Source organism: Drosophila sechellia, chromosome 2R, assembly GCF_004382195.2.
Source record: "Drosophila sechellia strain sech25 chromosome 2R, ASM438219v1, whole genome shotgun sequence".
In the NCBI taxonomy this organism is placed as follows: Eukaryota; Metazoa; Arthropoda; class Insecta; order Diptera; family Drosophilidae; genus Drosophila; species Drosophila sechellia.
In genome coordinates this window covers 9,122,623-9,137,339 of record NC_045950.1, presented here as the reverse complement: position 1 = coordinate 9,137,339, position 14,717 = coordinate 9,122,623, and the positions used below count along the sequence as shown (strand labels likewise).

The 14,717-nt window shown below is 43.8% G+C and overlaps 1 protein-coding gene across 2 annotated transcripts; it reads right to left on the bottom strand.

The window, feature by feature from the left end:
- Positions 1–2,501: 2,501 nt before the first annotated feature.
- Positions 2,502–13,705, bottom strand: LOC6608932 (protein suppressor 2 of zeste). Of its 2 annotated transcripts, none has more exons than XM_002033610.2 (6): positions 13,417–13,705; positions 10,754–10,967; positions 10,194–10,446; positions 9,870–10,110; positions 5,929–9,319; positions 2,502–4,592 (listed from the first exon to the last, which is right to left on the bottom strand). In XM_002033610.2, the coding sequence occupies exons 2-5, from the start codon at positions 10,914–10,916 to the stop codon at positions 5,936–5,938; spliced, it is 4,041 nt and encodes a 1,346-aa protein (XP_002033646.2). In that variant the 5' UTR covers positions 10,917–10,967; positions 13,417–13,705; the 3' UTR covers positions 2,502–4,592; positions 5,929–5,935. The 2 variants fall into 2 exon arrangements, with proteins under 2 accessions (XP_002033646.2, XP_032571333.1); XM_032715442.1 differs by lacking the exon at positions 13,417–13,705 and adding an exon at positions 13,015–13,107.
- Between the last annotated feature and the right edge of the window lie 1,012 nt (positions 13,706–14,717).

Below are 14,717 nucleotides of genomic sequence, written 5' to 3'. Positions count from 1 at the left end.
CAACTTCAAAAGTCAACAAATAACCATTTAGAAACAAAGAAATAGTGTTGGGCATTAGCCGTCTACCGCGAAATTCGTCAACACCTTTGGGTATTAACATTTTCAGTTACTTATCAGGCAAATTGTGTATCAATGGCGATAGACATTTGATTAATTGTTTTTTAATGCAAATGCACTCTAGAAAAATATGGTGTAGATACGAACTTTCATTAAGAAATAAGAAACTTTGTTATATATATACGCGGATCTATAAATTGCAAGCAGTAAGCTTAAATCTACTTAATTTTAAAACATTTACAACAGTTCTCGTTATTAAAAAGATAGACAACTAATTTTTTAATCATTTTTTTTAAAGTTATCTTAAAGTTATTAGGATATCTCTTTTAAAAGCAGGTTAATAGAACGATTAAGTGTGTTAAGTAAAATCCATGCAAAAAACCCTAATCTCAAAAATATATCTAAAAATTACCAAAAATATTGGCAACAAGTTTTGGAATTTGAGTTGTTCAATATGTTTTTTATTTTTAAAGCTATTACTAAAGTTATAATTTAAAAGCATATCCAGCTGCGTGTCTAAAAAGAGAAGGTACAACTTGCAACATTTGCAATTAAGGTAGCCATTAATTGAGTTGCCCTGCCAGGTGAGCCCACATTACTATTATATTAGTTACTACTGTGTGTGCCAGCGAATCAGTTACATCAGCAGCGACTGGCTAAATCAAACAGATAATAAATCATAACGACTAAGTGTTTTCAATTACCCAATTTACCAATCGCGAATCGCAAAGCCGGCACGTTCCCGGCGAAACTGTCGCAGCAACTAATACTTAAATGCCATTTATCAGCGGGCCTTGTGCCGCGCAGCAGTGGCTTTCCAAGGGGGTTTGGAGGGGGGTGGTGGGTTATAGGTGGTGGGCGGCCAAGGGGGCGGCACATGCCAAACGGGTGGCCGGATGTAGCGGAACGGGGCGATTCGGAAAGCTTTCAGCCGACGCAGGCAGTGGCAGCAACAAATACATCGTAACGCTGATAAGTCTGTTTTCGCCAACGACGGCGAAAAGTCAAAAGTCCCGCTCGCAATCCCCCCCTCCCCCTGCGCACCCACAACTTTTCCTGGGGGGTGCGCAGTAAAGTGCGACATTTTGCTGCTGATTAAGTGGCGTTCGTTTTTAATAAAAGTCCGACAAGCAAATAAAACAACAAGTTGCCTGAAAAGAAGCGATGACAGCGTGAGTGCAGGAAAATCTCATCAAAGGCTCCAATTTTTAAAGGATAATTTTAGTGTTGTTTTTAAAGAAATCATGATATTTTAATATTTTGTAAGTTTTCAATCTAAATCCCCTGAAATACTCTCGTTAATTACAATATGAGTCTAGGCTTATTTCTTTGACATTTTAAAACTTACATAATTCCCAAAATCCAACTTCATCTGCGACATTCAATTATCCTCATGGTTTCCTAATGGACTTGCAATGTGTCTCTTTAGCGGTTTGTAGATAGCTTATAAACTTTTAACTAGCTTATCCCTTATCACGCTGCCATCGCTGATTCGAATTCGCTGCTTCAGTTGGCTGGTGCACACATACATATGTATATGTACATGGCGAAAAAAGAAGAAACTCATAAGCTGCCGCTTACTGAAGCTTCCTTCGGTTCGCCTTCGTCCTTGTGCCTTCGTCCTCGTGAATCCTTGGCTTCGGCGGCAGTCGCCCTTGCAGAAGGTTACGCCGCTGGGCTCGAGCGGTTGGGTGGGGTGGTGGTGGTACTGTGGGTGGTGCTCTGGCACGTGTCCCGTTATGTGGCAGCAACTGCGGCAGGACTCTGCGGCTTTTGTGGGGGAGTCACAGTGAGCACACTCGCAAAAATCAGATCTATTTGATTGTCTAGCATGTAGATAATTGTTATTGCTGCGAAATGCAATCGAATCATCTTAGATAACTCTTTTTTTTACAAGACAAAAGTATCTAGTTATGGGTATCTTCTTAGTATCTTCTATCTATGTATCTTTCTTCTATATATGAAAGTATGTACTTCAGTACAGTTAAAAACTAAGTACTATACATACGTGTTTTTGGAAATCTTGACTGAAATTCCTGGTCCTTAAGTTCTTTACTTCGAACTTCGAACTAGTTAGCCCCAATTGTTCACAGTGCAGCCGACAGTGGCGGCGACAAAGGTCTTTGGTTTAGGGTGCTGCCATATGTTTCCGGCAAGTGCTCGCCCACCGCCACCCACTACTCCTTGATGGGCCATGAAAAGCGTTGAAATCCGCAATGCCAACAAGTAAACTGCTGGCCAAGCGGGGTTGGCAAGGCATCGGTGATTTGTGGACCCCAAGGCCGAGAATGGAAGGAGGAGGATGGCACCATTGAACGCTGGAACGATGGCTCTGTAATTTGAGCCGACTTCCTTTCGAGCGAGGGCGACACCTTCTGTCGACGCCGAGCGCCCTGATTTATCCGCAGCCCATAAAAAAAAATATATATAAAGCCATACTCGCATTTGTTATACACTGTGTTCCATTTTCATGTTTTTATTGTTTTTGAAAATCAGCTAATTTAACTTAGTGTGTGTGGGGGTGTGTGTGTTTGTTTTTGGATTACATTTCGAGGGTTTTCTAACAGTATTACATACAGATGTGCATACAATCAGATTTCTAAACATATATATATGCGTTATATTTAAGTATTCATAGGTTTATTTAGTTAAGGTGTCCGAACAGTACAATATCAGCTTAAATAAGTCGAGCCTTTCCTCGCATATACAACTAGATATATATATTTAATGTATATATTTCGATAATAGGAATAAATAAATATACAACAATCAGGAGTCGAGCCAAAGTTATTATTGGAATAGCTGGAGGTCGATCCGAGGCCTTCAATTTGTTTGATTGCCTGGAAATTATGTTAATTTTTCGCCGATCATGAGGGGGATGCTGCCAGCAGACAGGGGTTGCAACAAAAAGATACGGATACGAATAAACAATGGGGTGGATCTGCCACCATGTACTTATTCTAAAAAATCCAGCTATTCCTCTAAGAAACTCATATAATTCAGGGTTCTATTGCTCCCCTTATAAACTTTAAAGTTAAATCTTTGCTTAAAATATGTACAGACCATATACAAGATAACAAAAACAAAAAAATATCAGCTAAGAGCAAGTTGAGAATAAATGTACGAAAATCTAAAGCCTTTTTCGAGTGTACGAATATCGTAAATATAAGAAGAAGTTTATCAATATTTGCATAATACGTGTGTGTTGTTCGTGTTTATGTGTATGGTATTTCATTTGGTCGAAGCTCTAAAAAATTAAAATTCATTTCCAAGTGCTGGGTTGGCATCTTGTTTTGTTTTTGCCTGGCTTCGATTTTTAAATTTATGTACAAAATTCGTGCTGCAATTAAACGTAACTCGCTTAAACAACTAATGCGACAAGGTATCTACAAGATATATTTATATATATATAAATATGTGTTTATATTGATTTGGGTATATGTATAGAAATATACGCATTGTGCCAGTGCGAGTTTGTTATTTTCATTATTTTCATTCCGCTTTGTTTGCTTTTGTTTATATATGCCCAAGTATTGTTTTGTATCTTTATGCCTGACACGCTCGCTCAAAGCGGCGCAAAATCGTTAAAATTTTATCGCCCCGATGAGGAACGTGAGTGTGTGTATCGGGTATCGGGGCTGTATCTTTCGCTATACGCGACTGAGTGTGTTCCTTTCGAAAAATCTAGCAGCTAGCTAGCTAGCCCACCACCACCAACACTACCTCCGAATTTTCACACTTCGTGGCAGTTTTTCCGCAGGGTGTGGGCCAAACACTTTCGGCACTCAGTGTGTGTGCGTAATCAAATATTCCTGATGCGATTTCCGTTTTCGAATCGGTTTGTGGTTTTTCCTCTTCTTGGGTTTTCTCGAAAATAAACTCTTTTACTATCGCGCATTTGAAATTAATTTTGCTATTTATTAGTAGAGTTTTTTTCTCTTGCTTACGCTTGGACTTTCCCCAAAAAGCAAAAGGCCAACCGAAGATCTATCTACTAAAGGCATGTGTTTGTGTTCGTCTGACCTTATCGCGGTTTAACACATATTTGCTGTTGATATTTTATAATTAATTTTGTTGTTGCTTTTGCCGGCTTTCGAAAATGCCAGCGAACGCCAGCGCGTTTGATTATTATTATTCTCCTCCTCGCGCTTCTCTCTTTCTCTCAGTTGGGTTATTATTAATGAATTTTGTTGCTGGCATTTTTGAAATTTGCTTGGATTATTTATTTAGTCGCGTACTAATTCGATTGCAAATGTTTGCATATATGTATGCAAATGATGCGGTTTTCGCATCCAACAGATACATTCCACTGCGTTGTAGATATTGCTCAGTGTTGTTCGGTTTAGTTCTAAGGCTTACGATGATCCATTCTACTGGTTGATTAAATTGCACTTCTTCTTCGGGAGCGAGGTTGGAAAACTTGCGCCATAGGAGTTGTTTATACGGTTTTTCATCACCTCAGTTGCTGTCGGTATTTCGCAGATTCTCCAGCGGCGCCACAAGATACATTTGCGTTCCGCACAGCCAAAGAAACGCTGCAAAAGAAACGAAAAGGGGAAGAGAACGAATGAAAATGTTATTCGCCTTTCTATGGGTGAAAATACAAAATGATGTAATGACTCTACACTCGGCCGATGTTCATTAAAAGGCCAACCAAAACAGAAAAAAAAAACAACTAAACCAAAACAAAAACGAATATCAAAACAAGAATGTTTGTCAAAGTCTAATGATACGACTACAAGATACTCAGTGTTAGTGATCCAATGATTTGTAAGAACCACATTAAAAATTTCTTTGGAATAATTTGATTGACATTGACAAGTGCGTAATTAAAATGTAACTCACGCATGATTAAACGAAAAAAAGATACTTAGATGTGTTATCTGTTCATTTGAAATGTGTAAAAAGCGACAGATTTCTTAATGCAAAATAGCTAATAAAATCCAGATGTTGAAACGGACGGACAGGCATACGGACAGACTTTCATTTCTGTCATCATCTCAAAACGCTTAGACGAGTTCAAAATACCTTTAGTGCTCTACGACAAACGGGTATACAAAAAACACAGCGCAAAAGTCAAAACTCAGTGTGTAGTAACGTCTAAAATAAAAGCAAAGCGTATGAATGACCGACCAAGACCGCTGCCGAAGTGACGAACGACAAACAGAGCGAGATGGGTGCAGAGGGAGAGAGAGGGCGAGAGAGTACGTGGAAGAAGATACATTATTTGTGTATAATGACTACTTGAGAAAAGCCAAAGCAGAAAAGGAACAAACACACAAACAACACAACATCGGCAAGAAAATCGAGGCAAAGAAAACGCAAAACACGAAATGTAATTTGTATAATTTGAGTCTCAATTCCATCCAGTGTGGGAAATGCGCCAAAAAGAAAAATTATATAGCCAACTCATAAGGGAAGTGGAAAGCACCAAAGAACTAGGGTTCAAGACAACTGGCTCTAACAGAAGAGTTTGTTTTACTAATGTAGCGTAGAGTTGAAAAGGTCACAATGAATCGCTAAAAAGAAAAGCAATCAAATGAGGAAACTTAAACATTAGATCGCCGGAACAAGGTGGTAACCAAATCATCTCACCTACTGGCCATCGAACAGATCACATTCCAAAAAAAATACCATTAAAAAACTACGAATATAATCCCAGAAATACAAAACAATATTGAGGAACGAAGATTAAGTGTTGAACAAAATTCCAAAAACGCGAAGTTCAAGTTTTGTTAGTTAAACTTAACTTAAGTTATTCACAAACAGCGGATTCTAGTTATTTATGGAATCTAAATGAGCCTACATATATTTCATAATTGTACCCTATCAGAAACCCTTAAACCAATAGAAATCAGTGCAACAACTCACCTTGTGACTAAGCGGAACTCGCCACCGGAGCATTGGCAATCTGTACGGGTGGCTTGGCCATGGATTCCGGCACTGCGGACACACTGGAAACCGCAGACGGGATGGTCAGCAGAGTGCTGGCCGCCGAAACAGTGATGGGCGTCTCCTTGGGCTCTGGCCTCAACGCAACCGTTGTCGTCGTTTTGGCCAACTCCGGGGATTTGGCCGCATTGGAACTGAGAACGGGTGGTGCCTCCTCGGCGAGAGCGGCGGCCTTGGCCTCGGCGCGGATATTCAAATTGGCCGCCACTTGGTCGATTGTCGTGGGCTTCTTGGTCATTGCCCGCGGCGAGGTGGCCGCACTGCATCCAGAGCTGCCGCTTGAGCAGCCACTGCCCGTGTTAGTGGGGCTCAGTGATCCCGGATTGCTGGTGGAAACCTTCATCTTTTCCTCAGCACTAACTGTCAACGGTTTACTAATGCTGGCTGCCGTGCTGGCAGCAGCTGGCTGATTGCGGAATGCCAAAGCCGATGGATTGGGTATGCTCCTAACTGAGGCATTCTGTGGTCTTACCAATGCATTGGCATTCTTGGGTTTAGCGGAACTACTAGTGCTACCACTGCCATTTCCACTGCTGGCGGCCTTTATGGAGATCTTCTCCCTGGCCGTTGCCGATTCCGAGAGCATATGCAGATTCTGTAGATCGTCGCCGTTGGTTGTACCATTCGAGTTACCGCCAGAAGTGGTCGATGGTCCACCATTGCTGTTCGCCGATATATTCTGTTTGATTTTGTTTAAGGCGGCCTCCAGGCTGTTGCTTGTGCTGTTGTTATTGTTATTATTATTGTTGTTGTTATTATTGTTGTTGTTGTTGCCAGCGGGCTGTGAGTTGGGCGCCAATTTGGCGTCATTGTTGCTCCTTCCCGGGTTAGCTGATAAATCAAGTATATCGGCATCCTTGGCTAATGCTGTTCCTGTTCCTGCTCCTGCTCCTGCTTCCGCTGCAGTGGTGGCCGATGTGGTTGCTGTTGCTGTTACAGCCGCCTGCACTGCTGGCCGAAACTCGCGCAAACTCGTTTTGGACTTGTCCAATGCGGCAGTGCCATTGGTTTTGCCTTGGCAGCCAGCTGCTGGCGGGGATTTCTTTGAATTGGCTTCCACCTTTGGGCTCGACTTTGATGGAAACGAGTGCTGTGGAGCGGCTGTGTTGCGCAGATTTATTAATGCAGGCGGTGATGTGCGATAAGCATTTGAGTTCGAGGAGTTGCCCTTGTTGTTCCTCTGGCCACTGAGCGCAACTGACAGTGGTGGCGACTTGACAATCGCCGGAATCGTGGTCATCGGCATGGGCAGCGGCAGCGGCAACGGCATTGGCATTGTCGGCATTTGGCAGCTCCGCTTGGCCGCACCATGTCCTCCAGCCTGTTTGGGCAGAGCCGCTGGTGGTCCCATCAGGCGGGCACTGGATGTTGCCGGCGGGCTAAGAGGTGGCATCGTTAGACCCTTGCCTCCTGCACTCTGCTTATTCACCGGCAATCGCACTATTTCCAGTGCAGGCACATGGATATTTGGCTCCGAGAAGGAATAAATCGACGGTGTGGCTCTGGGCCTTGGCGTAATCGTCACTTGGCTCGAACTGTTGGCCGGGCACAACAGTGGCAGCGTTGGCTTGCTGCCCAGGTCGGGAAGACCATAGGATCGCATCTGGGGATTGGGCAGAAAGGCGGCCGCCTGACTTTTGGCCTGGTTGGTAGTCTGCATATGCAGCTTGGCCGCATAACTGCTGGCCATCGCCTGAGCCTGGCTCAATCTCGCCTGCTTGGCCGGATGCGATTCGTCCAGGGACATGGATCGCTTTGGCATCTTGTTGGCCGCACTGGCAATCGAACTGGGTGTGGACTGGTAGCGTTGCATGTGGTACATATTCCGGTGGGTTGGTGCCTGTGGCACCGCAAAGTGTCCACTGTTTGGCTTGCGATTATTGTTGCTACTCAGCGGCGGTTTGGCGGGGTTCGTTTTAGCCAGGCTTTGCTGTAGTACAGCTTGAGGTTGCTGTGGCATTTGCTGTTGCTGCTGCTTGGGCTTTCCGCCGGGCACCGTAAGTGGAGCAGTTGGCGTCGTGCTGGGTGTATAGGCTTTGAATAAACTGGGCGGCAGAGGTGGCGATGTGGGCAAGGTTAGATCCTTTATTTTTGGCAGCACCACAAACTGCTGTTGCTGCTGCTGCTGTTGTTGTTGTGGTTGTTGTTGCTGCTGCTGCTTTTCTGGTTCGGCGGTGGGCGTGGGCGGCGGTGTGGGTGCTCCACCCACCACCAGGCTGTTGATACTCCGCGCCTCCTCGCCCAATGTGCGATTCAGAGCCTCGGAAGTGCTAGTACTGTCCAGTTTCAACTTCTGCAGATCCAACTCTCCACTGGCCAGTGAATGGGACCTCTTGAAATCCAACTTATGATTGGGTTTGGCTGTAATCTTAACCTTCATTTTCCCATCCGTTTGCGAGCTGATCTCAGCGTGCAACTTTTTCCGCTTGCCATTCGCATCCTTTGGCTCCTTGGAGTGCTTCTTCTTGCGCTTGCGATGGGAACCGGACGTGCTGGTCGATGTACTGGCATCGGCAGTGCCCAGACTGCCGCTGGATCCGTTGGTCGAACTGGAGCACGAGGACATGGGCGAGGCATTGGGACTGTATTTGCTATCGGGATTGGATGCACTCTGCTGCAAAGGCTGCTCAATGGGCTTCAGGCCAATGTTCTTGGCGTAGGTCTCCAGATCGAGTTGTTGAGCCGAGAAAGTTGAGGAGCAGGAGGTATCCTCCAGTCGCGGACCCGCCGATAATGGCATACTCAGCTTGCTCTTCATGCTGTTCAGTTCGATCTTCAGTTTGGGCAAATGGCCCACTCCCTTTCGATTTGCTGTCTTCAGCTCAAAATCCTCGGCATCAACGTAGGACTTTCTGAGCTGCGAGGGTGGAATGCTGACCACTATATTAGTGTTGGCCTCCAGTGGCTGTTGTTCCCGTTCTCTCGGCAATAGGAACTGCTCTTGTTCCGGTTCACTTTTAACTTTGGACACGGCGTAATCACTGTACCGCATGTCGTTGCTTCGCAGACTTTTGAAGTTGCTCACCGGACTTTCAGGTTCCGCATCCCGTTTACTCGACGTCAATCGTTTGTTTTTCGACGAGGGAGAAACTTTTGGCGGAGTCTTACACCGCACCTTGGAACGCGGAGAACCGGAGTCTATTTCCGATTCCAGGTCCTCGGCAAAGGTCACCGATTTGGCCGACTTGGAGCGACGTACCGAATGCTCTGGTTCAATGTCCTGGTTAATCCTGGATAGGTTGTTCTCATCGTTTTTTGCTTGCTCGTTGTCGTAAAGCAGAATCCGGTAGCAGAAAGCCATGGGCGATTCCTAAATGGATTCGGAGAGGGGAGAAATAGATGGAAAAAGGGCAGGTTGACAAGGGTGGAAAATTGAAAGTGGACATTGAACGCTAAACTGCCGGCACAATTGGATTGGGTTTCCCCTTGCGAAAATCTATCGGGTTATTGGGATAAACCGCAAAAAGGGACAATACACCGCCCCCCGAACAAAAGAAAAAAGGGCGTATATAGCACTTAAAACTGACCGATAATGATAAGATGGATATGTTTTCAAGGTCTAATTTGTCAGTCGGATGACCGCAGATCAAGTGAGAAGTTTCAACCCTGTTTTCCCTCCTTATTGTTACGTAGTTTTTGTGTTTTACGGAATCAAAAAGTCATCCATCTGAAGAATACATTTCATTGCACTAATTGACAACTGAAAAAATAGCATAGGTACTCAAATCCGCTTTTTAGAATTAATTTAAAGATTTTACAATTGCATTGTCCCTTCATTGCAGTTAAATCCTTTTAAATTTTTAACCCAATATCATTATAAAAATGCACTAATATTTCGTTTTAAGTAAAACATCACTTACCCGGCTCCAGTTGTAACAGTAGGCTACATCCATCAGGGTGAAATTGGAAGGCAGTACCTCATCCTTGTAGGTCACCTCCACTTCCACCAGACCATTGTCCGTCTCTATGTTGTACTTGGAGCAGAGGAACCTTTTCAGTAGCTCCACAGGTAATCCGGCGGCACATTGCAGGTAAATAGTGGGCGGCACCTCGCCAGGACCACACTGACGCAGCATGGCGGGATGGTATTCCAGGGATAAGCTAATTGATATGAACGAAAAGTAAAGCAACAAGTTGGTTAGTTTTACACGTTTAAGCATTGTTAGCATTTAGCTGAAACCTACCTTATAAGTTCCGTGGTGGTGAAGAACTCCTGTTCATCAGTCGTTTGTTCATCCACCAAATCGTGCTGATCCTTGAATTCTGCCAGCTCCTTGCACTCCCTTTGATAGAGTCCCGGCACTAGCTTATAGATCAGCGATCGCAACGTATCATCCGATTTCAGATTCAATTCATTGATTTCCTTTCCACCGCTGGCTTTACATTCCGGACAGTAAACCGCTCGCAGCAGGTGCTTTAGTATGCAACTCCGGCAATCTGTTGAGAGATTATAGATCAAACCGAAACACAATATGTTTAATGATCTAAGATATATGAACATTTATTTTAGCTTAAGAACTACCAGAAGTTGCTTCCATGCTGGCATAAATCATGATTTTTAAATACACTATAAACGACAAACCTTAAATTTATTAAAGAACTTTAAAAAGGTAAAAGTGAATCGCAAAGGATATTCGGGTAGGGTATTCATCAATCAATTAATGATCAAATTACATGCAATTAACACAAGATATTGGTTTTACATGTATATTAAAGGTACTCTTTGGAATCTAAGACTACTTACAGGTATGATAGCAGTAATCCACGGTGGTTGGATCGATCATATAACCGCGACAAAGTCGGCACGTTATCAGATCATGAAACTGCCGGACATCCCGGGAAGCTGGGGATGTGGCATCCATAGCGGCGTGTGATTCCATTGTGTTGTGCGTGTTTTGCAGGTGCATCTTCCTGTCTATTCTCAATACTTACTCCTAGCAGCCTCTTTCAATGGGGTCCTGGAAGAGGGACAAGGATGGGGGTTAGGGACTCGTCATATCCATGTTTGGCATGTGCTCAACAAGTGACACTAGTGTGACAACTGATGATGGCTAATCTGTTAGGGTCTTTCCATAATTATGACGAGGGCACGAAGGAAACGGGGTAACAGGGGCCAAGTAAAAACTAGGAAAAAGACACACAACTGTGAGAACCAACAGACAGCACACAATCCCATCAACATGAACATCACCATCACCATCATCGTCATCATCATTGTTGTCGACATTTGTGGTTGTCGCTCGTCAACAAAAAAGCCACAGAGCCAGATATATCAACCGTGTATCTGTATCTTGTCCCAAAAGATATGGCAACGTCAGCACACTCGCACAATACAGAAAACTTTAGACTAGTAAGGCAGCCATCCATATCCATGAATCGGAACAATGTGCTTGCAGCTCACAAAAATATGAATAAAAAATAGAATAAAAAACAAAACAGAACACAAAAGTAGCAACTTTGTGGGCGGGTGGCAAGCAGGGGGGGCTACGGGCTCTGGGAGGTGGGGTCTTTGGTCTTTCGTACGCCCTTCGTGCCACAGAGGGCACCTACCGAGAGAAGCCGAGAAGAGCCGAGAGAAGCGCACAGAAAGCGATGTGCACTCGACGGTGTACTTGAAGCTAGTTTTAGCTTGGCGCCCCCCTTTTCTGCCCCATCGCTTCAGACCCCTCCTTGCCCGCAATAAAACTACGAAAATTACGCTTTTGTGCCCTGCACACCAGTGGAAACTGAATTTTCATCATTATGGCGATGCCCTGACGATGATTGCGAGTTGATGGCAGGCAGCCGAGAGTTCAGGGCAAAGTTCAGGGCATAGTGGATCAGCAGGTTGTTCGGATAGCTACTAGGAAAACAAGGAAAACTTCAAGTTACTCTTGGGACTATTGTTCAAGTACTTGTGTTTAACAATTAGTGTACCCAAGATGTGGAAATCTAAGTCAATATTCGCAAACCCCTTTAGAAAAGTTTCATTTCAATACAATACAGTATATATATATTTCTATATATTTTTAAAATATGTTAATTACCAACATGAATAATAAAAAGAAAAGGCTTTAATCGGATCAACAAGATCTGCATTACAAAGTGAATACCTTGGATAAAACTGTTGAGCTGTAGAAAGTACAGTAAACCAACTAATTATCATCAGAATGATAAATAATTATGCGCAAAGCAATTTCTTTTAGCTGAACGCTTTTTCTTAATTTGCATTAGATATTCCCGCATTTGCATAATTAGAAACAAAATTGCGTGTAAATGATGATTTCTTCTGGAATAGGCCATCTTTATTCCCCTCAATTCAGTCAGTACAGCCAGTAAGTTGAAGTTTGTTGAAACGTGACTGAATTTGGCACTGCATTATTCATTATTTAACTAAGTATTCTTCAAATTTAAGCACTTTTAATCCACAGCCACCCCATCAAAAACGCCCATCGCATAGCGCAACCAAAAGTCGCATCGCTTCGCCCATTTTTTGTCTCCGTTGCCTTTCGATTATTTTCGTTTGCCGCTCACGCGAAAATGGCACGCAAAGAGTAGGGTGGCATGGCTGGGAGAAGGGGAGGCAGAAGAACGGAGGCTGTGCTAGCAAAACAAAAAGCGAACAAAACAAAAACAAAAGGCCGAGCGGCTTGAACTAAAGTTGGGCAGAAAAGTGGGTGGTTGGCGTTCGTGTGCCTACGCCCACTCAGCTGGAAAATGACAGTTCCACGTTTGATGATGCTCTTAAATTGATGACGTCGCTGGCGAGCGCTTTTCTTGATTTTCCTTAGCCCGCTTTCTGTTTATACGCCGCAATTTCGTAAAAGGCGCGCACTTGCACACACACACACACATGGTCACAGCTTGAAAGTGTCGGCAATGCAATAACAACAATAACAGTTAGACCGGCACGGGCGCCCGCAGGGTGGTTACATACACACACTCGCCATTTCTCTCCCACTCTCTATCACAACATCGCTCACACACACACAAGCAACAAGCTGGCTGTCCGAAAAATGAACTCACAAAAAAAGACGAAAACATGGACGAAAATCTACGTAAAATCGCTACACCACTGGAAATACGATTTTTCCGCGGCCGCGTCCAGAGTTCAACTGAAATCCAATTCGAGAAATCCCAACTGCCACTTGCGCGCTCAATTCGCCGTTAGGCGAGAGCGCACGACACACACAAAATTGTATCTATTCGCCGCGGCGAGAGAGACGACAAACAAACTTTCTACTTTTGCGCGGGCGCATTTTCGCCGACTGTCGACATTTTCGCCGCACGACGAAAATTCCAATACGCGGCGAGAATAACACGCACGCACACCAGGGCATTTGTGTTTACAAAATTTTCACCCATACATGTGAGAGGGAAAATTTCATGTTCCCTTTCCTTTTTGGTTTTTTTTTCCCGAATACGTACTCAAAGCAATTGCGTTGTAACTTGAAGAGTTTTCCTCTGTAGCACATTCCCTTTGGATTTTCCATTAAAACAAATCCATTCGCCGACACACACACGCTTTCGATTACTCCACTGCCTTTTCGTCTTCTTCTTCTGTCACTTCAGCTGCTGTTATCGATTTCTCGTACACGCACAGATTTTCGCTGCTTCTCTGTCACACACTCTCGGGCTCTCTCCCTCTCGCACTCGTTTGAGCTCTCGCCACGACAAAAATATATTCTCCGTTCCGTTTCACAAAGTGCACGGCACGAAAAGTTTCCACAGACTGATTCAAATTAGACCTGCTGGCGCTGTCGCTGCCCAAAATCACTCGGCTCGCATGAGAGAGCCGCACGAGTGAAACACGAGAGAACAACCACTGGCCTATCGCATCGCTGCACGAGTGAGATGACAAGAGAGGGACGCTCGGCAACAGCAGGCTGTCTGCGTCGCACTCTCACGAATTGAGCTTACTCTGTAACTGTGTGGGTGGCGTCGTTTCTAATTGAATCCAACTGTCAAATGAGAGAGATTAACGCACATATTCGTATGTATGTGCGTGCAGTGTGCCCGTGTATTGGCCTTGGCGTTTATAATTAACACAAAAATGCCCGTTTTCGTAGATTTTTTATCCTTTTTTTGTTGGTCTGCCGTTGGCATTTCATTTTGTTGAAATCCGCGACGAACCTGTTTTTGGCCATATGCAAAGTGCGTTCTTTCGCATCATTTGCCGCCACTTGATTTCCGATGCAAAAAAGGGGGAAAACGGCAAAACAGAATGGAAAATTTGCATTTCAAAGGACATTGGCATTGTCCTCGAATAATTTTTCGCGCGTTCTACACAAAGTGATTTCATGCTCGTCTTTTGCTTAGAGCGGGGATCCAAAAACCTCTATAGATTGATTGATCAATGATAATGACACCGCATTTTCCACGCAATCTCCAAGTGTTAGGTTTTCTTTATAATGTATTGTTATGTAGTCTATATGCCAAAAAGAGATAGCAGCTCAGATCGTTACTGGAAGCTGCGTATAAATATTGGAGCCTGTTTCAGCAATTTGTATTCCCATTTGTGCATTCATTCAAAGAGAAGCTTCCTGTTAATCACGAAAGTCTGTCTGAAGCCCACGTTGCCCTAGAGGAGTGATGCTACTATTAATCAAAACAATTTAAAAAGAAAATATACCCTTTATTTTGAGGAGGTAAACCGACGGGCACTCGATTATTAGATATGCAAGTAGAATATTATGTAAGTAGTATATTATCTATTCATCTTTCAAACA